Genomic DNA, 27835 nt, shown 5'->3' with positions numbered 1-27835 from the left:
AGCTACTGATGTGGTGATAAAAGAAATTGTCAGGGTATATTCCTCTTGGGGTTAGGTGGGGAAAAACCCTGGGTTACACCAAGAGGGCAAGTGGTTTATTATCTTGTGAGGCTTTTTTTAAAAAAAATCACAAAATAACAGTATGAACTTTAAATCATGGCTGTTATTCAGAATTGTCTCTCTTTAAAGAACAAGTCTTTATGATTTCCAGTTTTTAGGACAGAGACAGGAGGAAGAAACTAGAGTGGTAAGCCTGACATCTGTAATTCAGTTGCAAGGAGTCTTTGATCCAGAAGAGACAAAGCAAAACTAAACAAATCCAAAAAAAGTCTAAAGAGGATATTTTCTTCACTTTCTATCTGGTATTTTTTTAACTGCTTTTTTCCTCATTTGTTTTGCTAACTGCTAGATTGTTAAGCTGCTAACAGCTTAACAAGTAAAAGAGCACCCACACAAAAGCAATCTCCCTTCTCTGCTCAAGAGTATTCATGCACAAGAGCTCTTTTTGTGTGCACAACTCTGAAAATTAATATACTTTGTTTAGGAAGGATATTCCAAGCTTCAGGGTCACAACAAACCAGTATCCTATCCCAGGTAATCTCCAAGGGATGCCTGGTCTACAAGGAACAAGTGCAAACAGGCATTATAGAGAGAAAACAACCTATTATGTATCATGGAACAAAGGCCAAGGGCTTTAAAATGGACTTTAACTAGGCATCAGTCAGAATGGACTTCACAAGTTCTCTGTCTATTCCGCTAATAAGTTTTATTCTTTTGTCTCATCTCTGAGAACTCTACCAAGACAGGTCCCCACACATCACATTGTAGAAATCTAGTCTCAATCAGAAAACACTATTTTGGTCATGGAGAGAATACAAGTAATATTGTGGTAGAGCTGAAGTTGCTTCCAAAGGATGAGGCAATGATAATCAAGTGGGATTCTTTTAAAAGGGTATTGTACAAATTAATGAAGACAAAACCAACAATGATAACTTGTAATGATGGGTATATAGTAACTGCAGGGCCAGAGGCCATGTGCTTCAATATAATACAAAGATTATTATAAAAAAAAATTACAAAGATGATTAGAGGACTGGAGGCTAAAACATATAAAGAATGGTTGTTGGAATTGGGTATGTCTTGTTTAATGAAAAGAAGAACTAGAGATGACATGATAGCAGTTTTCCAATATCTCAGGGGCTGCCACAAAGAAGAGGGGGTCAAGCTATTCTCCAAAGCACCTGAAGGTAGGACAAGAAGCAATGCATGGAAACTAATCAAGGAGAGAAGCAATTTAGAACTAAGAAGAAATTTTCTGACAGTTAGAACAATTAATCAGTGAAACAACTTGCCTCCAGAAGTTGTAAATACTTCAACATTGGAAGTTTTAAAGAAGAGATTGGACAACCATTTGCCCAAAATAGTATAGGGTTTCCTGCCTGAGCAGGGGGTTGGAATACAAGACCTCCAAGATTCCTTTCAACTCTGTTATTCTATTCTAATAGCACAAGCCCAACAGAAGACTAGAATTGTCCTCACCTATTGGTTGATTTCTACCCACATACATCTTGATAGCCTTTGTTGGAAATAGACTAGCTGATATGAGAACAAGCAGTGATTTGATTTTGCCAGACTCTTTTTATTTTTTATTTCAGCTAACACTGTTATCTTCTAGGTGTTTTTGTTCCCAAGGTTTAAAGATAATCTTTTATTGTTATTGCTATTTTTACTTGCTGTTTAGAGTTTGATTTTAGACTATGATTTAATACTTCTTATTTTAGTATACTGTTAGATAATGTTTATTAATACTGATTGCTCAAAACTATCTTAAAATAAAGCCTTTTTCTTTACACTGGAAAGTTCTCATTTCTTTTATGTCACCCGGTTTTGTTCTTGACAACATTTGCTAAAAAACTTTCTGTTGAAACTTTGCTTATATCTTGCTGCACCTATGGCAATGCCAGCTACTTAAGTCCAATGCACAGTAACAACATTTGCTCTTGGGCTTGTTTTGATTCCATTATATCAGATATATGTTACTCTCTGAATACATTATTATTTAATATTTCAATTTATATTCCATCTTTTTAGCCATCGGCCTTCTGGGAACTACACATTACATAATAAAGACACAATTGTGTAAGTAAATTAAGTATGCTATAGTTCCTGTGAGACCCTCTTTTATACAATGTAGGAGTTTTGTGCTTATAGTTAGTCACCTTTGTTTTATCAAGACACTAATGAAGACACAATACAAATTCCCAGATTGCTCTGACGCAATTTGCCTTTAACCAACCGTCCAAAGCATTTAATACATTATTGTCAATAGTTACTAAGATGTGCAAAAAGCAGTGTAATTCTTCAGCAGAAATTAAATTTGCCTGCTTTGAATAAAGTATAATTGGCTGGTAACTGACTTCTACATTTTAGAATCATTGGAAGGTTCAGTGGAGATTATCTAGACCAATGTCTGACCAAAATTCACTATTGTAAACTGTTATTAGGAATTACCTGAGAATATCTCCATTTCTGGCATTTGATACTTGCAGGTTCAGGCAAATGTGGCATTATGGCTTTCAATTCATTTATAATCAACTGCTGGACCTTTTCTTTGTCCCATTCCATATATTCAGTTCCAAAAGATACAGTGGTATGAACAACAACAGATGGAGGAGTATCAGGTGATTCTGTAAGAGACAAAGCAGGAAGATGTCTACAAATGGCACCAACGACATTCCCTTTATGGATCTCTTATGCTCAAAATTAGAAGATTTAATTAAGGATATCTGTCCATCTATGAAATGATGATAAAGAAGAAAAAAATTACTGCTGCTGCTTGTGAGCTTTGGTTAGACTTACAGGTCCTAAATTTACAACCGCTCATTTAATGATGGTTCTTAGTTATTACAACAGCCTTAGAAAATGTGACTTATGACCTGTCCTCCAAATTATGATTTTTACACAACCTCTGTAATTACATGATTGTAATTCCGGCTCTTGGCAACTGGCTCACATTTATGATAATTGGAGCATCCAGCAGTCACGTGATCATAAATTGCAACCTTCTCAGCTGGCTTCAAACAAACAAAGCCAATTGGGGAGGACAGATTTATTTTATGGACAGCGTGATTCATTTAATAACCACATGATTTGCTTAACAACTGTGTTGTTTAGTGATCAAAATTCTGGTTCCAACTGTGTAAGTCAGGGGATACCATATATGTTCTTTTATTATAGAGGATTCTAAGTTGCCTAAACTCCAATACAATAGGAAAAAGTTGCCTAAACACCAATGCAGTAGGAAAAAGAAATCAAAATAATAAACGACAACATTGTAATATATTTTGGGTTGCTTTGAGTCAGTGTTGACTCCTGGAAAAGGATGGGTGACCTTTCGAAGTAGCTTCCACATTAAATAGGGTGACGGAATACAACCATGAGGTAGAGAATCTCAAACCCAACTACCCACCCCTTCAAAATTACTAAAAACAGAGGAAGGAGAACCACTGTATAGGTAGTCCTCGACTTACAACCATTGCAGCATCCCCATGGCCATGCGATCAGAATTTAGACATTCAATCACATAACCCCAGACCATTGCACTGTCCCGGGATCATGTGATTACCATTTGTAACCATCCGGCTGGCTTCTCATAAGCAAAGTCAATGGGAGAAGCCAGAGTTGCTTAATGACCACATGATTCATTTAACAAGCACAGTGATTAGCAACTGTGGCAAAAAAGGTTGCAAAATGGGGCAAAACCCACTTAGCAATAGCTTATATATCACTTCACAGTGCTTGGCAGCCCTCTCTAAGCGGTTCACAGAGTCAGCATATTGCTCCCCAGCAATCTGGGTCCTCATTTTACTGACCTCGGAAGGATGGAAGGCTGAGTCAACCTTCAGCCGTTCAGAATCGAACTTCTGGAGTGAGCAGTGAGTTAGCTTGCAGTACTGCATTTCTAACCACTGCGCCACCACGGCTTAACAATTGCTTTGCTTAGCAACAAAAATTTTGGGCTTAATTGGGGTTGAAAGTCAAGCACTACCTGTATCACCTCTCCCACTCCTCAGTGGCAGTCCAGAAGGATAATGATTGATGGTGTTGAAGGCAGCCGAGAGGTCATGGACGATCAGGAGGGCCATGCTCACCCTATTCTGATCCTAATACAGATTATTCACAGTGGGAGCTCTATTAGTTTGTCTACTTTGAATCTGGTCTGACTGTAGATTTAACTGTTTGTTTGTTTGTTTATGAATGAATGAATGACAAAAAAAGTCTGTAAATTAAATTACAAATGGTGGAACATTCTGTGAGCTGCGGTGGCACAGTAGTTAGAATGCAGTACCGCAGGCTATTTCTGCTGACTGCCGGCAGCCAGCAGTTCAAGTCTCACCAGGCTCAAGGTTGACTCAGCCTTCCATTCTTCTGAGGTCGGTAAAATAAGGATCCAGATTGTTGGGGGGCAATATGCTGACTCTGTGAACCGCTTAGAGGGCTGTAAAAGCACCGTAAAGTGGTATATAAGTCTTATTGAAATTCCCCCGAGAGCCAATGGGTCTGTTGCAAAATAAATGTAATTTCTTTTTCTTTTTTGAGAACATTTAATTCCTCACCTGCTTTCATCGGAATTTCAGAATACCTAGAAGTGCCCCGCAATAAATCTTTAATGTACACAAATCCAGCGGACAGTGGTTGATGATTTGGTAAAGTGTACATTTGGCAAGCATTACTTTTTTTTCACTCAAGCAACAGTGTGGCACGATTAGTTGTAGCTGCAAAAATCCCTTCTTTAATGCAGCTACAAAAAGTATAGGAACTTTCCCTCCTGTACAACTGGTTAACCTAGCTTGTCCTCCCCAAGGAAGGCCTGACCAAACCACACCAAACCAAACCTTCTAAACATTTCAAAGCCTGCAGTGGTCTTGCAGGACATAAGTTATTTCAAGAGACCTGAATCACACAGTAAAGAACCATCAATGTTCACAGGGAAGTAGTAAGTAAGCTTTTATTGCGGTCAAAGACCAAATTAAAATACACATAGAAGGGGAGTATATTTTACAAATATAAATAGATCATGTGACAATATACCATCTACTGCTTCAAAAGGAAGAATTTTCTTCCTTTTGTAACTTCACCTGGCTCCTGATCAAACTAGACCAAAACAGCAGTATTATCTACTACTCAGATAATCTGTCTCCCCAAAGTTGATCCCCACCTCTTTTTGTTTACTTCTGATCCCTTTCTGATGGTGCCATTATACAATTTAATATTATGATGAGGTAAAAAACCCACCTAAATGCATTGGTACCTTTAACACAGTCCTGAGTAGTAACGACGACACAGAAAACCTTCCAACCTAATCTACCGTGCACAAATAATGAAAAACAAAATGTTGGCATGCCCTGACAACTTTTTTGATTTTGTTGTGGGTCCTCTACTCTGCCTTCTCTGCTCTGCCCTGCCAATGCTAAATATTGGAATGTAGACATAGCACATGTGTTTCCACACATATGCTTTTATACTACAGGAACATAGTACAGGTAGTTCTCAGCTTACAAGTTTGTTTAGTGAACAAAGTTACAACGGCACTGAAGTGACGTATGACCATTTTTCGCACTTATGACTGTTGCAGCATCCCCATGGCCACGTGATCACAATTCAAATGCTTGGCAAGTGACTCATATTTATGACAGTTGCATGGTCACGTGATCACCTTTTCTGACAAATAAACTCAATGGGAAACCAGATTCACTTAACAACTGTGTTACTAATGTAACAACTAAAGCGATTCACTTAACAAATGTGGCAAGGAAGATCGTGAACTGGGACAAAACACACTTAACAAATTTTTTCTCAGCAACAGAAATTTTGGGCTCAATTGTGGTTGTAATTCTAGAACTACCTGTACTGTACTAATTAATAATTTAGCAAGATGAAGTGGCGCACTATTGGACTGAGAAATAATTACGTTACCTTTAATCTACCTACAATAGGCAATGGAAATAGGCACTAGTTGTGGTTACAGCCCATGAGTTCCCACCCATGAACTAGGATGAGAGGACTAGATTCTTATCTTTCTTCTAAGGCTAAGGAAATATATTTGCTTAAGTCCAGCAAATATATTTGCTTTTTAATGTCTGCTGCTGACTATATCACAGCCTAGTTTTCTGCAGGTCACCTGAAGCACCTTTGGACTTAACTTTATGTGTTGTGCCTGGAATTTACATTCCAATATACAGTAGTGGCCAAAATTGTGGAAACCTTTTCGGAAAAGTGTATTTTTGAAGTTTGATGGCTAATAACACCACTTTTTTTGGGAGTTTCAAGATAATCATATTCCACTGCTGGAATGGCCTGGGAATAGCCCAGACTTTAACCCAATTGAAAATCTATGGAGCCGACTAAAGAAACTTGTTAGTCAGAAGCGACCCAGCAATAAAACCCAGTTAATAGAAGCAATCGTTCAATCTTGATTTCACATTATAACAGCTGCAGGACTAAAAGACTTGGTTCACTCCAGGGGAAGACGTTGTAAGGCCGTAATTCACACTAAAGGTTACCCAACTAAGTATTAACTGACATGGTGATAATTTTTGAATATCTTGTTTTTTCTATGGTGATAATTTTTGTATATTTTGGTTTTTAATTTTTCTTCTTTATACTGTAACTGCTATTCTAATAGCAAATGCTTCATAAAAGTTATTGCATTACATTCTTGATTAAATTATCGTTCCATTGATATATAATTTTATGGTACTAGTAAAAAAAAAAGTGGTGTTCTTAGCTAGTTTTATAAAATACAGTTTTCCCAAAAGGTTCCCACAATTTTGGCCACTACTGTATTTTTTTCTGTGTCCCCCAAAGGTATATGATGAGGGTTGAGTTGCCCAAGAACACTGAACCAGGGTGAAGAGCGGAATGTTTTCAGTAAAATAAAGGAAGGATGCTGTGCTCACTCAGCAAAAAGGAATTACAATTAAAAAATTGTGGGGTATTTTTTTTTGGGGGGGGATGGATGGCAGCAGAACGCTTTCTATGATTTAGGCTGAAATCTAAACTGTTTCAAAGTTATCAGTGAAATTATTGGAGCAAGTTTGTTCTTAAAATGATGGGTTGGAACCTAATGTTCAAAACATATCGAGCAAGATCAGCTTTTGAATACAATCACATTATTTTTTTTTAGACAAATATCACAGCTGAATTCTTAGACCAGTAATGCGGAGAAACATGGAAACGGGCCAAAAATAAAAGTGATGCAACAGAATTACATCTTCTTGTGCTTTGTATATTTGGTATTTTTTCTACACTTAACTTAACATGGGTCTCATCAGATTGTGGGCATACAGCTCATTCATGAGGAAGAAATGTCAAACATGCTTGTCGTTCTTATTTTGGAGTCAAATTGTAAATGGGCTGAAAGATTTGGTATAGTCTCAGTTTGATTGCGTATATCCACAAGACATAATGAAGGAAACAAACCTCAAGAACCAGAGAGGATTATTTCTCAGACATTAAGTGCTTATGATGCTTAAGAATCACTGCCTTCTCTAGAAGGATGACTTGTTCCAAATGGAAAAGTAGCTAATAGAAAAAGTCCATTCAAATCAGAAAAATAGATACAGCAACTGTGCATAAAAGAGAGTAACAATAAAAAGGAATTCCTCTTTGTTATAGAGAAATTTCTGTTGTCAAGGGTCCTCTGCTTATTTATTGCCAGCAAAGGGATTAAAAAATAAAACCATAATGACTATTCTTTTATCTAAAATTCCTTCAACCTCATTTGCAAAGTCTATGATGGCTTAGACAGCAGCAGCTAATGAGTCCCCTGAAATCAGATATTATTTGCAGGAAAAAGGTATAGGAAAGAGCTTTTATTTGTAGATGATTGATACAAAGCACCACCTGTATGGGAAAACTACATCCAAAGTCAAAGAATGTCCTGTTGAAAAATATTGCACTAGAAATTCTAGACCTAATCCTGTCAAGATTCATGTTTTAGCTTGGCAACTATTCAGTTTAGCAGCCAGTGTCATGATAAAGCTAAGAGAATCGAGATGGTTATGATGGATCACGATAGTGGCAAAAGTGATTTAAGGAGTTGAGAATTGCTGTGAAAGATCCCTTACCTGCTTGAAAGTGGCTTTTCTACATTTGAAATCAAAGTGCTACACAGGTCCTATTGAAATGATATAAAGAAGGCTCCTGAGAAGATCAGTTTTAAGACCTTCAGCCAAACTAGCTATCCTAATTCTTCTGAAAGAAGGTTAAAGGTGTTTATGAAAGCTGTAAAAGAGGTTTTCGTACTGAAAAGGTATGATACTCAGGTGTAGTGATAATACTGTTTCTTCAGGATATCTACGTAATCAAGCCGTAGAGGTTTCTATTGGCTGTTATTATCCACCCAGCAAGATATCATATAGCATTTGTCCGTAAGTTTTCTCTTATCATTTTTTAAAAAAAAAACAACAAAAATGAATGAAATAAAATGTCTACAAAAACAAAACAAAACAAAAACAAAAAACAAAACCCAACCCAATTAAACACATGGGCTTAGATGTCTTAAAAGGGTGAGCAACTTGCAATCAGTACTGCCCTTTGTGAGACATTAAATACGGTTTCTGATTTCAAGGAATTTCTTCTGGAAGTCTATTCCTGGTTAAGCTGACAAGGCTAATTTCAGTACATTCAAATTGTCTGAACAGATTGTAAGAGTCATTAAAAAAGAAAGATTTTATTTGTTGTTGTTTCTTTGTTTTGCTTAATTGTTTCTCTCAATATCGTGCACCACATGACTTAGGCACCACAGGCCCTTCGGATGAGGTGGAAATGATGAAAGTGAAAACAACGCTGAGACTGTTTTTTAAGCGAAAGCTTTGTTTTAGAAAGAGAGTGACATGGATATTAACAGCTCCTGCAATTATAAATGTGGAATTTATGTTTATTGAGGTAGCAAAAACAAAGGAAAGAGGTACACATAATACATAGTCATGCTTCTGCAAGACTCATCAAAAATGGCACATAATAAAGTACAGAAGCGAGCTTAGTTATTCCAACATGAAAGAATAGTTTTTGTAAGCTTATTGTGAAATTTTTTTTCCTTCTTGAACCCCACACTTGCAAGTTTAACAGAATAAACCATTCTTATTCTATTACTATAATCTTTTCACTTAATTTTCTTTGGATTTATAGAGTTATATGAGCTGCTGTTAATACACTTATAATAATTTCAACACTGTCCCTGAAAAATAATGTTTAACATAACCAATGCAAATAATAAGCAGACTTCCAAAATGATAAATAACTGTTCTATATTCTGTTTCTGTTAAGATGGAAATCTAGTATTATTGGACAAAAATACATTAAATTCTTGGACAAAATACGTTAAAAAGCACAGATGTTGGCTTTTACTGATTTACATCACAAATATTTATCACAATGAGTACATCCTTATTTCAAGATATAAAACCACATAGATCATTTTATGAAAAAATTTAAGTATGTGCACCATGCTGAGGTATCTAAATCCAAATCTATCTCTATATTAATCTTGAGCATTTGCTAGAAAATGCTCTTTTCCACTTTAATCTCAGAGATTTTAAAATGCATTTCTGTTTAATGCTATTAAAAAAAACCCCAGAGGATGTTTCATTTACGAAATTTTAAAGGGTTCTAGATAAAGTTTTCCTTTATTTGTCATAATCTTGTATTGTCTACTATCTCTTCAAACTAGGAAAATAAACCTGTTAATGAAGGCAATCTGGATAATGGCTAGATAAGTGTTTTTGGACTGTATGACTTGTTTTTTGTGTATATTATCTACTGTCCATTTGTCCATCAATCTCTCTCTCTCTCTCTCTCTCACACACACACACACACAAATATTCTAGCTTTTCATATGTATTTTAGCCTCTGATATATCTTCTATGTTTTTAATTGATTGTACTCCCTACCTTGTGCTGGCCTATGACCTAAATAAAAATTTGATTCATTGGTCGACAACTGAATCAAATCTTTAAATGTATAATTCAAAGATCTGATTCAATTTAATTCTAAAATGTAAAAAAGTAATGACCATAATGTAAGAATGTAAATTCTGTTAGATCCTGGCTGCATGTCTTTCATAGGCAACCCCATTATCAAGACAAGAGGCTCTATGTCTCTGAGTTTCCTACTTTATGGAGAGATGGATTGGTGAGTTTACTTAACAAGAAGGGTTTTGGACTAAAATTAGGGAAACTCAAATTCCCCATAGAAACTCACAAGGAAAAAATGAGCTAGTCATTCTCTTTCAGGTCCACCAGAGTTCTATCAGATAGAGTAAAAGAAGTCAATTTAAGACATCTAAAGTTTCTAGAAAAAAAGATGGGATGGATGGATGGAAGGGAGATTGATTGACCTGCTTGTTTTTGAAAACATGCACTTTGTCTACCTGCAAATTTATCTTTGCATTCTTTCTATCTTCAAAGGTAGAAAGTGCCTCAACTTTCCAATGGGTTGGTAGTGTAAAAAAGACAACTGCTTTCACTTTGTGCAAGGAATTAAGGGAGAGGAAGAATCTTTCCATAGTGAAAAATAATCTTAAATTTAATATGTATCTAGCAATTAACAATGAATATATATATTTTTTTGCTTTAATTTATATGCTGCCCTTCTCCGGAGACTCAGGGTGGCTTACAATGCATTAAGCAATAGCCTTCATACTTTTGTATATTTATACAAAGTCATCTTACTGCCCCCACAATCTGGGTCCTCATTTCATCTACCTTTGAAAGGATGGAAGGCTGAGTCAACCTTGAGTCTGGTGAGATTTGAATTTGCAGTAATTGCAAGCAGCAGATGTTAATAACAGTGCTTTAGTCCACTGTACTACAGGCTCTGTATAAACTCCTTTGACTCTAAAAATAAACTTGGAATTTCCTCTGAAATGTCAGTACTGACGTTAGTGGTACTTTCCAAACGGATAAACCACTCTTAATTTTTTTTATTATTATTAAAAATTCAATTCCAAAGAGGGACTGGCTGACCCTCTTCTGTTCTCCATGGAATTACTATAATGTACAGACCACATTATTACAGGGACTCACTGAAGAGAGCACTGGAATAATTTATTCTGTTTTTCAATTCTTTGTGAATCATTTCGTTGTAACATTGTGAGGAAGAGGAAATGAATTATAAAGTAGAGATGAGGGCTTGAATGAATAGATGACATGACCTGTCAAGAGAAACTTTATGTACAATTTATTCATAACCATATGATTCCAAATATAATCATACCTCAAAAGGAGGAATAACATGCTGAATTTGAATAATACCAAATATTAGCAGGCCCATTAATAGAAAAATGAAACATAGTTCTGTAGTGTCCAGTGTATTGGGTAGATTAAGAATTCATGCTGGAAAATTCTCTTCATCCCACAGAACCTATTTAAAAGTATATAAACTATTTAACATTCATGCAAAATAAAAAATAAAAAATTAGAAGACACCAATGTACCCAAAGTACAGGTGCTTTCCAGGAGATGAATTCTTGAGTACTTTATACTTGTGGCGGGAAAAGTTTTTTCATTGGCAAAGCTAGGTTTTCAATAATTAATAAAGTTTGGTATTGACTTATGTAAGCATCTGTACCTTTAAAAGGGCATAGCATTGAACAGCAAGATTCAAACAACACATTGAAATATGCAAGGTCATCTCCACTAAAGGGCTGGGATTTGACCATTTTTAAAACAGTAACATAGGTTATTTAGCTCCATTTGCTCTTCATTACCTTTGTGTGATCCACGTTGTTCATGTACGCATGAAATGTTTCACTGAATAGTTTTTTATTTATTTTATTTTATTTATTTGTTAAGAACATATTAGGTAATAAGTATAAACATGGATTGGATACATAAAATAGATACAAATAGAGGAAACATTAAGACAGGGACGATAGACACGCTGGTGCTCTAATGCACGTCCCTTACAGACCTCTTAGGAATGGAGTGAGGTCAACAGTAGACATTCTTAAGTTTAAATTTTGGGGGTTTTGGGATGAAACTAGAGTCAGGTAGTGCATTTCAGGCATTGACCACTCTGTTACTGAAATCATATTTTCTGCAATCAAGTTTGGAGTGGTTCACTTTAAGTTTGTATCTATTGTGTGCTCATGTATCGTTGTGGTTGAAACTGTCATTGACAGGTAGGACATTGTAGCAGATAATTTTATGAGCTACGCTTAGGTCATACCGAAGGCGGCATAGTTCTAAGTTTTCTAAGCCCAGAATTTCAAGTCTGGTGGCATAAAGTATTTTGTTGCGAGCAGAGAAGTGGAGGACTCTTCTTGTGAAATATTTTTTGACACATTCAATTGTATTAATGTCCGATATGTAGTGTGGGTTCCAGAGAAATGAGCTGTATTCAAGAACTGGTCTAGCAAATGTTTTGTATGCTCTGGTTAGTAGTGAGATATTACCTGAGAAGAAGCTATGCAAGATTAGGTTTACAACTCTTAATGCCTTTTTGGAGATGTTGTTACAGTGGGCTTTGGCACTTAGATCATTAGATATGAGTACTCCAAGGTCCATGACAGAGTGAGGGTCATCTACAAGGTTGTGTCCACTCAGCTTGTATTTTGTGTTCTGGTTCTTTTTGCCAATGTGTAAGACAGAGCATTTGTTGGTTGAGATTTGGAGTTGTCAATTGTTTGAACATTCCGACACAAAGTCAAGGTCTTTTTGAAGAGTAGCAGCATTGTCTGTGGTGTTAAATATTTTTACATCATTGCCGAAGAGAACGCAGTTGCTTATAATATGATCACAAAGGTCATTTATGTATAGTATGAAGAGTGTTGGTCCTAGAATGCTGCCTTGGGGGACACCGCTATTAACAGATGCAGGATTTGATAGGGTGCTCCCTATTTGACCACTTGTTGTCTGTTTGACAGGAACGCACCTATCCAATTATGTAGGGGTCCGGATATGCCATAGGATTTTAGTTTTAGAAGTAGTTTGTCATGTACCACTGAATCAAAGGCTTTACAGAAGTCTATGTAAATTGTGTCTATTGCTTTGCCCTGATCGAGATTTGTAGTCCATATGTTCTTGCAGTGTAGAAGTTGTAGATTACAGGATAATTTTTTTCTGAAACCAAATTGTTTATTATTAGAGAGTAGGTTGTTTGTTTCTAGGTGGAGAGTAATGGAATGGTTAATGATTGATTCCATGACTTTGCAGGTGACACAGCATAAAGAGATTGCATTCTTTACAATTAATTAATTAATTAATTAATTAATTAATTAATTAATTAATTAATTAATTGTAAAGAATGCAATGATGAAGCATTTTTTGTTTTTTATATCCAAAGGGAAGGCAAGAAGCATAACAAAAAAAGATTAATGTTAGGCCTCCAAACATAAGTCAAAATAGTGGTTTTTGTCATCATTTAAAAATCTAACATAATTAAATCAATAAATAGTACGAAGTATGAAAAAAACACTTGGAACCAGGTTAAAATTTTACAACCAGCTGAGAAGTAAAAACTTCAAATAACCTGAACACTTGGTGGAACAGAATAACAGAAATACTAGATGTCAAAAAATCAAGAATGAAGAGATTTTGGCTATTTTCATTTATTTCTACTGAGGTGCTCTGAGGTCCCCTTTCAATATTCTTGTCTTGGTAACTACATACTAAATTCCCAGCTAGGGGAATCTGTAATCTTCAGATTCTCCATCTTATGATTAGCTTCTAGTTTTAAACCTTCCTTGAGGTGAGACTGAATCCAGCAAGCTAAGAAGTACTATTTTCTTCTGGCTTTGCTGTGTGTTGGCATGATATAGTTGGCATTGTGTCAGGATGCCTACGCATAGCGTGCAGACAAGACAAAGAAGAATGATGCCTTCTGTCTTCATCTTACAACTTGATCCTTCTTCTGGCGAATCCCCCTCTTTTTTTTAGGTTCTAAGCAATGGAATTGGGTAGAAATGTCGTTCTTTGAAAAGAAGAGAGACGTGTATACATCTACATACATGTCTCAGTCATAATGGCTATACAATGATAATGAGCATAGCAAGAATCTTTTATAAATAATTATTGCTATTAATTTAATATTATTAATATAATTATTTTTAAATATACACATGACATGAGCATAATAAGAATTTAGTGAGATTTCATTATGAGCGTCCTAGTTTTCAGAGATACCCATTACTCGGAAGAGGTTAGGTATAGGCATAATAATAAAAATTATCTCCATTTTTCTTATTCAACTATTTTATAGCCTTGGGTGGGGGTTGGATGGGATAGAGAATAAGAAATCACCTTAGAAAACCTCAGATTAAACAGAAACACCCACCACTGCAATTATTTATATTTTCCTACTAATAAATACTATTGTCCCACTCCTTTCTTGGAATAGAATTGCAAAATCCAACCAAGTTAACAAGGGATAACAAAATACACAAAAAAAGAGAAGGAGAGGCCCTTTGTCATAATGAGGCCTTGTGCGAAGTAATTCATCTGCACTTGCTTGTCTTCAGGAGTTCTTTAAGTCTTACAACAACTATATAGTTCACTCCCCTGGAGTAAGATGGTTTTCTTATAGAAATCCCTGCCAACAGATATTTCTATCCTCTCTCCCAACCCCCATTTTATAAATCTGTGTCACGTATGCCTGGCTTTCTTTTAATCCATCAGGAGCAGCTGGTTGAATCCAGCATGTAGATATAAAGAAACAATGGTGATATTGTCACTGTTATAGGAAAGACTCTGATATATTGATTTAAAAAATGCAACCTAAAATGATCAGGCTTACTAGGTGCTTGGGTTTTTCTTTAACATCCATTTTAAAATTCTAAACTTTTCCTTAAAAATATTTCTAAAATCAGTAAATTCTAATGCATCTTTTTTATAACTTTCTCTTAACATTCATACATTCAAATTCACTTTCAATAATATTTTACAAGCTTTAGGAATATAGCAGAAAGTTATATATTGGGAAGAAAAAGTGCAAAAGATAAAATTGGGATATATATAGATGTTTTAAGTAAATCAATAAATAAAGAAGAGGAGCTATTCCTGACTGTTAAAATGAGAATTATATGAAGGAGAAAGGTCTAAATAAAAACTGTCTCAATTAAACTATTGTAAAAAAAAGATCATTTCATATACGTCTAGTCAAATAAAGGAAATAAAATTAAATACCATAACATACCATATTACAGTTTTATGCATATTTAATATGAAAATAAGCCCAGCACGTATGATTTATTGCTAAACACAGAGAAAAATAGATGGGAAGCCAAAGTATCTTCTCAAGAGTGTAAATATGCATTGTAGTACTATCAGAGAACTACAATGGAGGTAATCAAAATCCTCAGTGAAAGGAAAAAAAATTATCTTCAAAATAAATAAAATCAAGACTAAGTGACTTTGACAGAGATGCACACAGAAGAGACTGTCATTCCTTATATAATTCCACCCACAAATTGCCTAGTATTTTTGTGCTATAAAGGGAATAGAGATTTTTTAGCTGCTGTGAGTTGAAAACAGGATTAGAAGAGCAAACTTTTGCACAACACAATTTTATTACACATGCTTAATAGAAGTAAGCCCCAATGAGTCCAATGGCTCGTTCTTAAAGGTAAATCCAAAAAGGATGGCAGCATTAGTAATATAGCAGCATGAAATAACTTGTACCTTTTCCAAGGGAAATCTTGGAAAATTAGCTTTTAATTGAGAATGGAAATGGCAGCCAGGAAACAGAAAAGTCTTCTACAAAAGAGGACTACCACACAAAGTATCCCCCTCTGAAACAGTAATAATTGAAAGCCTCTCGGTCCTATCTTCCTCATGCTTAGTTGCCCTTTATTCGATGTAGGATTTAGGTCAGGATCCAGATTGTGACCTTCTGTGACTCTGATAAATAGCAGTTCCAATGAATTCTCAAATAGGACCCAGGCAACAGCTGCATTTACTAAAAGATGTTGCAGTTACAGGGCCCAGGGTGACACAGGAAGGAGAAGCGCAGCCGTTCCTGGCAGATGGCTGCCCATGTGCCCTTAATTGGCAGAGTTTCAAACAAATATGGTTCTTATTCTGGCCTTATTTGTGCCAATTGCTGCTGCAACAGCAATTTATAGTCAAGGGCATTTCTTACCTTTGTTAATTCCACAGAACTGAGCTAGAATATTTCTGAATAAAGCCTCAGGCAAGTGAAAGTGTGATATAGTGGATAATTGCTGGACTAGGCCTGAGGAGACTCAGGTTTGAGTCTACTTTCATCTACAAAAACTCAAGAGTGGGTGATTTTGGTAAGGTGACCAGATTTTAACATTGGTAAAGAGGGACATTGTGGGCGTGGCTAGCTGGTCATGTGACCGGGTGGCCATGGCTATGTCTATAGGGTAAGGTGAACAGATTTTAACATTGGTAAGAAGGACACCATTGTGGGCGTGGCTTATTGTGTGGGCGTGGCTTGGAGGCCATGTGACTGGGTGGGCGTGGCTACCTGGTCATGTGACCGGGTGGCCATGGCTATGTGTATAGGGACTACTCAGAGGGCTGAAAAGTCATTTCTGACAGGTCCTCACACTTTTGACTGGTCCTCACACTTATGACCATCCTCACATTTATGCCCGTGCAGCATTCTTAACAACCATGTCACTCATTTCACAACTGCTTCTCTTCAACATGGTGACAAGATAGGGCAAAAATGTAAAATGTGAGGACAGTCGTAAGTTCGAGGACTGGTCAAAAGTGTGAGGACCAGTCAAAAATAACTTTTTCAGCCCTCTGAGTAGTCCATATGCATTAAAGGATTACAGCAATAGAGAGGGATGAAGGAATGGAAATTAGAGTAGGAGTGAGGGTAAGAGAGGGAGGAAGAGAGGAGGAGAAGGAGAAAGAAAGAGGAAGTAGGGAGGAGAAAAAGAGGGTGGGGGGAAGAGAAAGTAAGAAGGAAAGAAAAGAGAGAGGTGGTAGGTTTGAGGAGAAAGATTGCTGTACAATAAAAAAGATGAAAGGGAAGAAAGCCAACCCCAAGCAAATATAAAGATATTAAGATATAGAATGAATTGTTAAACTTTAAAGAATAAAAGAGAACAAATATGAATAAATAGCAATAATTAGAAACACACATACAAACATACAATGTATTTTCTTTGAACAGAATATTTGGCTGGTTCACAAATTTAAACAGCATTTAGTCATTTCAATTAAATTTACAATTTCTATATTTCCTTTTTGCCATATTTATTCCTCATCTATTTTTTAAAAAAACCAATATTACCCTTCATCCTCATCTCTAATCTTAATCAAATTCAATTTTTCCCTTCTATTCTATATTATACCCCTTCCCATTGTCATCTATTTTTATATCCATCCTCACATTGTTTAATTATGTAATTATGTAATACAGTTGTTTAATACAAATTCAACATTTTAATATAAATCAATTAGTTATAAAACTATCTTTTTTGTATATTAATCAATATGAACATGAATATTCCAATTATTTCCATGCAATCCAATTTCTTACAAATCAATTAATTATACTTACCAATATTAATAAACCAAATAATTTCTCCCATATATTCCTCCGAACCACAACTTAACCATTTCTGCTTTCAACACAATATACAATTAATAGTATCTCAATTATTACAATTCCCTAGTTAAATACAGCTTTTTTTCCTTTGTGTTTTAAAATCTTGAACTCTCCTCCTAAATTTCCCATTGTTTGCAGTTTTTCACCTACCTTTTTTGGGGAGGAAAAATAAAAATAAAAATAAATCTCTCTCTGCCTCATTTTGTCACGCTGCACCAAAGACTCTGGTTTCGGTTTCGTTTCTGAAGCTTAGCTAGGGGAAAAAAAAACTGCTTTACACTGATTGCCTGTAGGGCGGCCCTTTGAAGCCCCGGGCAAGAGTTTAAACAGTTTTTTTTTCTTCTAGCCATCAGCTGGGGCTCAAGAAAAATCGGGACTTTTTTGAAATTCCGCGGGACGCGGGACAAATTGCGGGACTGTCCCGCCAAAAGCGGGACGTCTGGTCACCTTAGATTTTGGGCCAGTCACTCACTCAGCCAACCTACCTCAGACAGAGGAGGAATGCTAAGTATATTTGCATATTCTCCTGGAGGAAAGGAAAATCTAGCAAATAAGAAAATGAATAAACAAAATATTTAATTTTGCAGCCCAGTCTGAGTCATTTAAAATTATGAGAATACTTTGCTTTTTCAAACATTCTTTAAATAGGCTACAGAACTGAAACTAGAATAGAAAATTAGGGAGAAAATACAATTATCTAAGGGAAAAATAGCACATGGTTTGCCTACTAAAAAGCTAGTCACTGTTTCTATTAGGGAAGATTTTGAAAACCTTAATAGAATCAACAGGACACTTTAACTGAGATTATGAAATTATTATCATAAATTCATGTTGTACATGAAGCAAGTCAGAGAAACCAAATTCGGAGTTTATTTGTACATCCTGCCTTTGCTTTGGGAGCTCATATAACACTGTATTCAACTTTATTTCATCATTTTGTGAGGCAGAGGAGGCTACATTATAAGTGAGTTGCTGTGATTGGGAGAGATAAATTTGAATCTGGGTCTCCATTATGGCATTACACTGGTATAGCCCACAAGCTGCCCTTATATTCCACTTAGGGAGGACATAATGATTATATAATTAGTTATTGAATCCTCTATCCATTGTCTACAAAATCAGAAAGACCAGCCCCTTTATACCTTAGTTATTCATTTTTTAAATTTTATTTGTCAACTGTCTTTATTCTTCTCTGTAATGCAGTGGTGTGGGTTTGTACCGAGTATACATGTTTAGCAACTCTGATAGATTTTGGGGTGTTTCAGAGCAAGGTGCCTAAGACCTTTCTATCCTTTCTCCAGATTAAATGGAGATAGAAGGGGAAGGGCTTGATTAAAGCTTAACAATCCGATCTATCTGGATATTCAAGTACTGGTATTCGCATCTGGGCTGGTGTTTTCATGGTAAGCATGGCAAAATGTGCAATATTTTGGATGTGTAGAGCCAAATGAATGTTATTCCTTTAAGATTTGTGTCTAAACAAACCCTAAAGATATGTGAAACAGTCACTCTGAATTCCAATCTGAATTCTGAAAGAATTCCAAATTCTTTCTATGTTGGAGTTGTGATTCTTTTGGTGCATCTGATCCTCCCTTTTTTTTAAAAAAAAAAATAATACAGTAATTAATACTTATTTGGACAAGATGGGTCTACCCATTTCTGAAAGAAAGCATGGCATAACCCCTGCTTATGAAGCTTTGCTCAATCTAACTCTTTTGGACAAATTTAGTCCAGACAAGTTTCTAACCTCCCTGTTTTGGAGAACATAGTAGCAAAAGAGGTAGCCCTGAGACTTCAGAAGACCCTAGAAAAAGCAGATTATCTGGGCTGGTGACAGTTGGGTTTCAGCTGGGCTCTGCATGGAAACTGCACTGGTTGCACATGTATATAAGCTTTGGAAAGATTGACACTGGGGGAATATAATCTTCCCAGTCCTCCTTGACTTCTCAGCAGCTTTTAATACTACCCAGCTATTCTATCCTTCTGGATTGGCTCTGATGTATAGGAATGGAGGAGGCCGGGTACCATTCTTTGGTGTCTTTCCTGTTTCCTAAAGGTTCATCTTCTGGTTGGCAGTTGGAGTGGAGGAGAGATCTGTCTGAAGATCTGTGGGGTGCCTCTATTCCCACCATTTTTAAAAGCTACCCGAAACTGCATGGAGGACTCACTTGTTGAGATGCAAGTATCAAATACCATCTGTATGGCTCAGCTCTTAACAGGGTTATATTCCCCAGTCAGGGTTGGTCTACTACTAAGGGATCTCCTGGAGCAGATCACATTACAGCTGTGATCTGCTGCCCGAACTACCAAACTGAAGTTAGGAAGCCCTAACTGCAATAACTCCTGTCCAATTCGTTCCCCGTTTGGATTACTGTAACATTTCCACATGGACTGCTTTTGAAAAGCATTCAGAAGGTACAGCAGGTACAGACCAAATTATTGTTAGAGAGGCTCCTTCTCTCTAGCCATGATCCACACCCTCCATTCTTACTTTGTTTATAAAGAGTAATGGAAGCACTGACCTATTTCACGCTTCTTATTATCAATGGAGACGAAGCATATGCAGGGATTATTGGAGATGTATTGTGCTGCCCAAGGGGTATCAAACTGGGTGCCAGCTTCATAGAAAAGGCCCAGAGCATAGCGAGAGGAATAGCTCACAGATTCCAGCTGCTGCCTCCAACGGTTGTTAATTACTGTGAAGGAAACAAAAATGAGGCAATTATTTTTCTCTTGGAGCATTAAACCTGCAAATAATACTACGGTTAATCTACTTAATCCCTTTTCTATAATAACACTTCTGAGTTTCAAGAAAAGGCCATTCACATTGTTTAACGAACTCTCCCTTCCACCAACCTAGCTTTTGTTATAGCCGCACAAATATGTGTCAGAGAATTTCCTAGTCAGGAAATAAAGGCAGAAGGTTATAGGTGGCCATCATTAAAAAAAAAAAAAGGACGATTAAGGAACCTCACAAAATAGCTAAGTCTGTTCTGGCAGGGGCTTCTGTGAGTTGTAATTTTTAAACATCTGTCAAATGCCAAGTTGTGAAAGTCTGCTCTAAATGCTCACTAAATTAGTGAGAGATCAAGTTTCACTCAGGAATCATTCCCCCATTCCATCCCAAAAGCTTTCAACTTTCTCAACCACATTCTCAATTTGCAAGTCTATGTGCATGTGCAGAGGTTATGGGAAAGACAATTTTCTTAACATTTGCAAAAGGTTTCTGGAGCAGAGAGATAATTTTATCAAGTCTCCTATTCTTGTAGCAATAGAATGCATAAAAGATCAAAATAAAACTGCACCAGCATTTTAAGGTTGAAAAGCACTACCATGATTGAACTTGGCCAGAATGGTATAGAAAAGATGGTGGACTCACACTGGGGAGACCAAGATTCAAATCCTCCCTCAGCCATAATTGTGTGTGAAGGTGAGATAGGGCCATGTAAGAATGTGCAACCAGGCTGAAGTTGCCATAAGATGAAAATGGGGCAATCACTTATGCAGAGATGACAAAAGCAAAAACTTGTTAAACAAACTCATCTGGTAGATAAGATGGAACCAAGCAGTTAAGGATCAAAGCAGAAATGACATCAGAAGATAGGACGCTGGGTGTTGAGTGTATGGAATCCAGTCATCCTCCAATCTCTATGACTAGAGTCATGACTAGACTTGTGGATCATCAAAGCAAGGGCTCAGAAAAATTGCAGTTGCAAAGCCCACTTACACTATTAGTTGATCTGGCTTTAGATTTGGTGACTTCTGTCCCACTAGCTGATGTCTGGACAGACTAGTTGAGAAGGATGTGTATAAGTAGGGCTGAGCATAGGAATATGAAAGAAAACAAAAGTACATGGTACTAATGTTTTGTTGTGGCTTTGAATCCATTGGATCGCTGTACGTTCCATTAGAACCTGACATGCCTCAGTGTTTGGTTGGAAGTGGTTTGTGTGCATTCTTAATTATTTCCTGGTTGTGGATCAGGATTGTGGAACAGCTTGTCTTCAGAAGTTGTAGGTGCTTCATCACTGGAGGTTTTTAAGAAAAGATTGGACACAGCCACCTGTCTGAAATGATATAGGGTGTCCTGCTTGAGAAGACCTCCAAGGTCCCTTCCAGCTTTATTTTGATTGATTGATAGTTGCACCTATCTGGAAACCCCGGATTAAAGGAGGACCATGACATCCATGTACCTGGGCAGGCTATATGAGTATGCATATAACAGAAGATCACTGAGTAACTTTGAGATGGTCACTCTCTGTCATTCCAACTTACTTCACAGGATTATGGTTTGGAGGAAATATGGAAAGGAAGACCACAATACTGTCTGGAGCTCCTGAAGGTGATCTGGCAAACAATGGAAGATACTGTGCCTTCTGTAGTGTGGGAGACTATGAAAAAGGCTGAAGACTTACAAAACAGACAAAGGCTGAAGACTTACAAAAAAGACTTACAAAACAGCCAGTCTACTTTGAAAGTCAGTTTCTTTGCCTCCTTTTTTTTGCTCTCCAATCAAGAGTGAATGCCATATTTTCCTTGAGTCCAGATCCTTTTTTTAATTTCAAGAGAAAAGTTACTGAGAATTTGTATGATCACGGAGAGCTTCTTCCCTTGGGAAATAGGTTTAACTTTGCAAATGAAAAAGCAAAAAGTAAAATACCTTTAGGGCACAAAACCAGCCAATGAATTAATATTTTTCTCGCAGAAAAGTATTTGGTTTATTCAATTGGGAAATAACCCCCTTCTCTTTTAAAATGGGTATCTCAGACTTTTAACATTCCAGGAACAATGTAATGACAGTTTAATTACTCAGAATGTAAAATACTCGACATCACAAAGGACCCAATATTATCCCAGATAAGGCAAAAGAAACAAAAATCTATAATCAATTAGCTGAAGAAGGAATATTCTTCACATTATACAAGTAACTTGCATAAAAATCTAAAACCAAGAAACTTATTATGGAGAAACCTATAGCAAAACGGGGAAAAAAGGTTCAGAATGAAAAATCCCTAAGAAAAAGGAACTTTTTTTCTAAAAAAGAAAAAAAGAGAAAAAAATCCCTCCATGAGGAACTCTATGTGGAACCATAACTAAATTCAATATTAAGTTATCCCACCTCAAGTCAGAAAAAAAATCCATTGGTAAATGCTACTTATTGAAAAAAAAAAAGCAATAAAAGGAATCTTTCCAACTATGAAATTATTGAAAGGACTGTTACTTCTTTCCTCTCTCTGAATAAATTTCAGATTTTATTTTCAAATATTTGGAAGCACCTTCGAGATCACAGGGATTTTTCCACACCAACCTCTACGAGCAAAAACAAAACAACAAAACTCCAGGAAAAAAAAAGGTCTTATCTCTTGCTGTCCAATGAACTTGATTAAACTTTTACTGTTAACTGAAAATCATTAATTTCTTGCCAACATAATTGAAACATTGTTATAGGAGAGAGCTCAATTTATGTTTTTCTCCTGAGGAACTCAACCATCACCGAGTTAGGTCACAACTGGATTGAAAACTTACAGCAATTCTGTAGGCTGATTTGATTTTTAATGGCTAGTTAGATCACAATGATTTCTCCATGAAGACCATCATGACTGTTTACCTTGAGAATTGTTTAATACTCTGAGCTTCTTCCAACATAAAAGGCCTTGAATTTGGGTGAGTTTATTTTGCCACATGTGAACTTAATCTGCTTTTTCCAAAACTTAAATTCCATTTTCATGAGGTTGTCATTTTCTTTAATTGATGAATTTCCTTTTGCAAGGTATCTTTCAGTTAAGTGTCTCAGCTTTAACTATACACTTTAAAAGCTTTCTCTATATAGACTGCATTATTGCAAAGATTTCAAAATTCTGAAGTTTGTTGGGGGCACTCTTTTAAGGTGTTGCAGGAGGCAAAATAGCTGTCTATAAATCACCTGTGTTAAAATCAGCCAAAAGTTCAGCCAGATCATCTTTGATTGGTGCAGGTTTCCCAAACTTACTCAGCTCTTTTTAGAAGTCCCAATAAAAGATTTATTATGCTTTGTCCAATGTGTAGCTTCTTCAGCAGGTGAGATGGGGGCGGAAGAGGACCTTTCTTTCTTGCATTTATGAAACACATTCCCTCCTCCAGATTCTGAATTTAGTAGAAGACGCAGATAAAGTTTCCACTTCCAATTACTTTTAATGACCAGACTGATAAATACTTTTCAGCAGCCTACAGAGGAAAACCAAAAAGCTGCAATTAACATATCTCTCTCTTGACTAAGCATCTCCTTAGTCTCTCTGAAGGCCTGGATTGCTTTATTCTAAGTGAGACATGCATCTCACATGCTCCCGTGCAGGTAATTGTGAATGTATCTAGAGCCAATTGCTTCTTTTCTTTATTACAGTCCATTCCATATCCATTCCAGATGCCACAAGTTGGTAAACTTTTTTTGCTCCCAATGGTGCAAAGTAAGTTTATCTATGGGTTCTTTGAAACTTACCGAAATTCTTCTTCCAGGCAAAAAATTCTTTGAATTGTAGAATTCTTCCAGGAAAAAAACAAAAAAACCAAAAAAACCCAGAAAAGGCTCAGCCCCATTCTCTGGTGATATCATCACATCGTCAAATATGCCCCTTGAAGCTCTTGAAGATAGGAATAAAGTATTTCTCTAGCCAAATGGTTCTTGACAAGCAACAGATTCTTCATAGATCAGGGCATGGGAAAAAATTGCTCACTTTTTAATTAAAATTGACTTAGCCTGCACTTCTTAAACCAAGACATGAACTAAAATTCAACTCTCCTTTGGCCTCTCTATGACACAATTATAAAAATTAAAATGCAACCCCCCCCAAAAAACCCCCAAAAAGTCAAAATGAGACCAAAAAAAAAAAAAAAAAGAGGAATTGGAAAAATAAGAAACCGAAAATATATTTTCCTTATTCATGAGGAAGAACAAAGCTGGAAATTTCTTCCACAATTGACTGGAGAAGACTGTTCCTTCTGAGTCATAGGGTAAGTTCATGCAGATTGTACAAATGCACAGCACAGACTTAAGATGGTTAAAAAAAACACCACAATTTTTTAAACAGAGCTGTAGTGTTAAAATGTATTTGTTTTTGAACCAATAATAGGCATTCATTGCAAAGTGTTGCTGTATAGTGGTCAAGTATATGACCCAGGGTGACTTCATTGTTAATGTTGTCTCAGGTATGTATTTTTATGTGAAAACATTGAAAGATCAATGATCTTAATGACAACATATTTGAGGGTGGAGAAAAAAAATCCCAAGTACTATTTTTGTGTACTTTTATGAATATGTCGTTTCCATCAATTGACTATGCCAAACCTGACTCTAATTGGGTTTTTAAGGTAAAAACAAACTACAGTAAATCTTTGGTAGCCTGATCTTACAGAACTACTAGCAAAAATCATAACATAAGAGTATAAAGTTATATGAATGCCTGACAGGTTGCATATATTGTAACTGCTAAATATGATTTGGGTAAAATGTTCATAATTTTTAAGTATTTCATTTTTATTATTTAATTATCTGCAGCAAAAGCTACATATCTTTCAATGGGCTTACTCACATAAGAATTATATTTTTTTGGTGGTGGTGTGGGGGGGAGAGAAATGGGAATTTTCTTCATGTACAATATGTGAATGAATCATGTGGATTACAACATTGTTAAAAACACACTATTATTCCTTCTTTCAGCAGACTGTTTTGTTTAAGATAATTTTATTTGTAGTATATGACTAAATTCTACTTTGGCAAAAAATCTAAAACTAGTCAATAAGATACAGATTGCTTGAACAAGCTGTAGTATTTTGAAGTTGCTGCCGATTGATGTTTTAAGTTAAAAAGGAAATTGTGGTTAAACTGTAACATAGGTATTTTTAGGGAGGGCACTGGGTTAACAGAAATCAGGAGACTCTTTGCTCTGGCAGATAATGAAGACTGATCCTTTTTAAACTTTGACTTGGCATCTTACAAGGCAAAATTCTAAGATGAAGAAATATGAGAAGATGTGGCACCACTTCTGTAGACTTGGAACGTTTCAAACAACAAGGAACATATCTTAGGCCATAACTAGCAATCTGATTTTTGAAGTGGGGCCCAATTAAATGTACTCTTGGAAGCAGTCCTTGGATGGGATCTAATTGATCAATAGATTTTGGGCCAAAAAGGAATCCTTCTGATCTTCCTAGCTGAATTTACTACAGATTTTGGAAATGTGGTCCTTTTTCCTGCACTGCGTGTTTGGGATTTTGACCTACATTATTTGCAACTATTTCTACAAGTATCTTGCTATGATGCATTTGTTCTTTGCTTGATGGCTGATACCGATCAGATTATGGAAGCTCTTGAAAGGATGGACTCAGAGAGTATAACCAAGTTTCATTTAGTTTCTTCTTTGTTCTACAATAATAATAGCAGCCAAGAATAGGGGCAACTTTCTGTAACAATTTCAATGGTGTGAATTCATTATTGCATTTATATTTGAATATATGTGAGAAAGCATGTGGGTCAAATCAATACATGCACAATGGAAAAGAATTAAGAAAAGCAATATTCAAGTACTTTGGTGATCTAAAATCAGAGCATTAATGACATTTTATGTCATTTTATGACATTCACATTTTTATAGATTTTATAAATAAAAAGAGTTTCCATATAGAAAATAACTTCACTTAGCACATTTATCTCTTACATTATTTCTATCATGGGATTTAAGTCAGCAAATTTCCCAAGCTCCAATGAGTTTCTTTCCTATTGTTGTTGCTGTAACCTCCAAAACTGATCTTGGAATCTATGAACTATTATATGTAAAAATTAAAAGCATAGTAGAGGAACAATAATTTGTCATAGCATTTCCAAAAGGCTTTGCTTCCATTTTAATAATTATATAAATCAATTCAGCATGCTTGATATACCCCAGCTAAATTAATTTAAAAAATATTGTTTCAAGATAACATTTAGCAATCAAGTACAGGCAGATTCCTTTATAATAACAAATGAATATCCTGTTGTGTTATTCATAATTAAGCTTTCTAATCCAGTAATGAAGTATAACTTCCAGAATTTCCAGGCAATGTGGCTAGAGATATATTGGTTAGTTAAAGCCCAAGATACATGGAGATTGACAGATTGGGGATGTCAGCTAGTCTAAACAGTAACTAAAATTATTTAATGATTGGCTGCTCAATCCTGTGAATATCTACTCAAAAATAAGCCACATAGAGTTCAGTGAGTCTTACTTCCAGATAAATAAGTGTACCTAAATGTACAATCTCAGGTTTGCTTATTTATTGACATGTCTAAATATGCGGTCTCTTCTAGTGATTTTAGACAGCTTCTACCCCAAACCCAGCACATGTAAAATTAAAATAGAAACACATCACAAATAAAACCATCAACAACAACAACAAAACAAAACAATCAAAATCCTTGTTTGAGTATCTGTTACTGATCCTGGTATGTCCTCAGTTTTGAAGGTGCTTTGAAAAAAGACTGTCTTCCCAATCTTTATAAATGGCAGTAGGAAAGGAGCAATTCTAACTTTGTTAGTCTATAGATTTCAAAGTGATGGGACTACAACAGAATGCTTCTTTCTGGGCTCCTCTGGATAACACCTTGAGGTAAGGGTAGGAAACCCACATCAAATTCTTTTAGCTCATATAGATTTAACAGTTGGGATTTAGGTTAGCATTTAATATAGATACATATTGGTTATGCTTGTTGATGACCTATAGCAGAGCTAGGATAGCAATAGCAATAGGCATATAGATTTACCATATGCCACTTCACAGTGCTTTACAGCCCTCTCTAAGTGGTTTACAGAGGAGTCAGCAGATTGCCCCCAACAATCTGGGTCCTCGTTTTACTAACCTCGGAAGGATGGAAGGCTGTGTCAACCTTGAGCCTGGTGAGATTTGAACTGCCAAATTGTAGGCAGATGGCAGTCAGCAGTAATCTGCAGTACTGCATTCTAATTACTGCACCATCGTGGCTCATAGGATGATGGTATTAAATCCATTCTCATGCTCCTTATCTCTCATTGACTTTCAATGCTGTCAATCAGAGTATTCTATGGGACTGGCTTCAGGAAGTGGGTGATCCTATTTTAGAATGGTTCTCTTTTCTCAGTGGATGGTTTCAATCGGTGTTGGTTGGTAGAGAGAGACTGTTCTCACAACCCCTCATTAGAAGGATGCCACAGGATTTGCGGGCCTCTATCTTCCTGTTTCAAATCCACATGAAAACACT

General features: G+C 36.1%; 1 protein-coding gene across 2 annotated transcripts in view; it reads right to left on the bottom strand.

Annotated features, from left to right (window-relative positions):
* The window catches only part of RNLS (renalase, FAD dependent amine oxidase), a 121738-nt gene that overhangs the window by 10186 nt on the left and 83717 nt on the right, over positions 1-27835 (bottom strand). For both annotated transcript variants that reach the window (XM_070945360.1, XM_070945361.1), the window contains exons 5-6: positions 20112-20285; positions 2512-2687 (exon numbers count right to left, since the gene is read on the bottom strand). In XM_070945360.1, the coding sequence (XP_070801461.1) occupies positions 2512-2687; positions 20112-20285 (350 nt within the window). The remainder of the gene's footprint in view (positions 1-2511; positions 2688-20111; positions 20286-27835) is intronic.

Source organism: Pituophis catenifer, unplaced genomic scaffold (genome assembly GCF_029215685.1).
Source record: "Pituophis catenifer annectens isolate HBS135680 unplaced genomic scaffold, rPitCat1.0.hap2 SCAF_6, whole genome shotgun sequence".
In the NCBI taxonomy this organism is placed as follows: Eukaryota; Metazoa; Chordata; class Lepidosauria; order Squamata; family Colubridae; genus Pituophis; species Pituophis catenifer.
The sequence above is the reverse complement of the archived record's forward strand: the minus strand, read 5'-3'. Positions and strand labels throughout refer to the sequence as shown.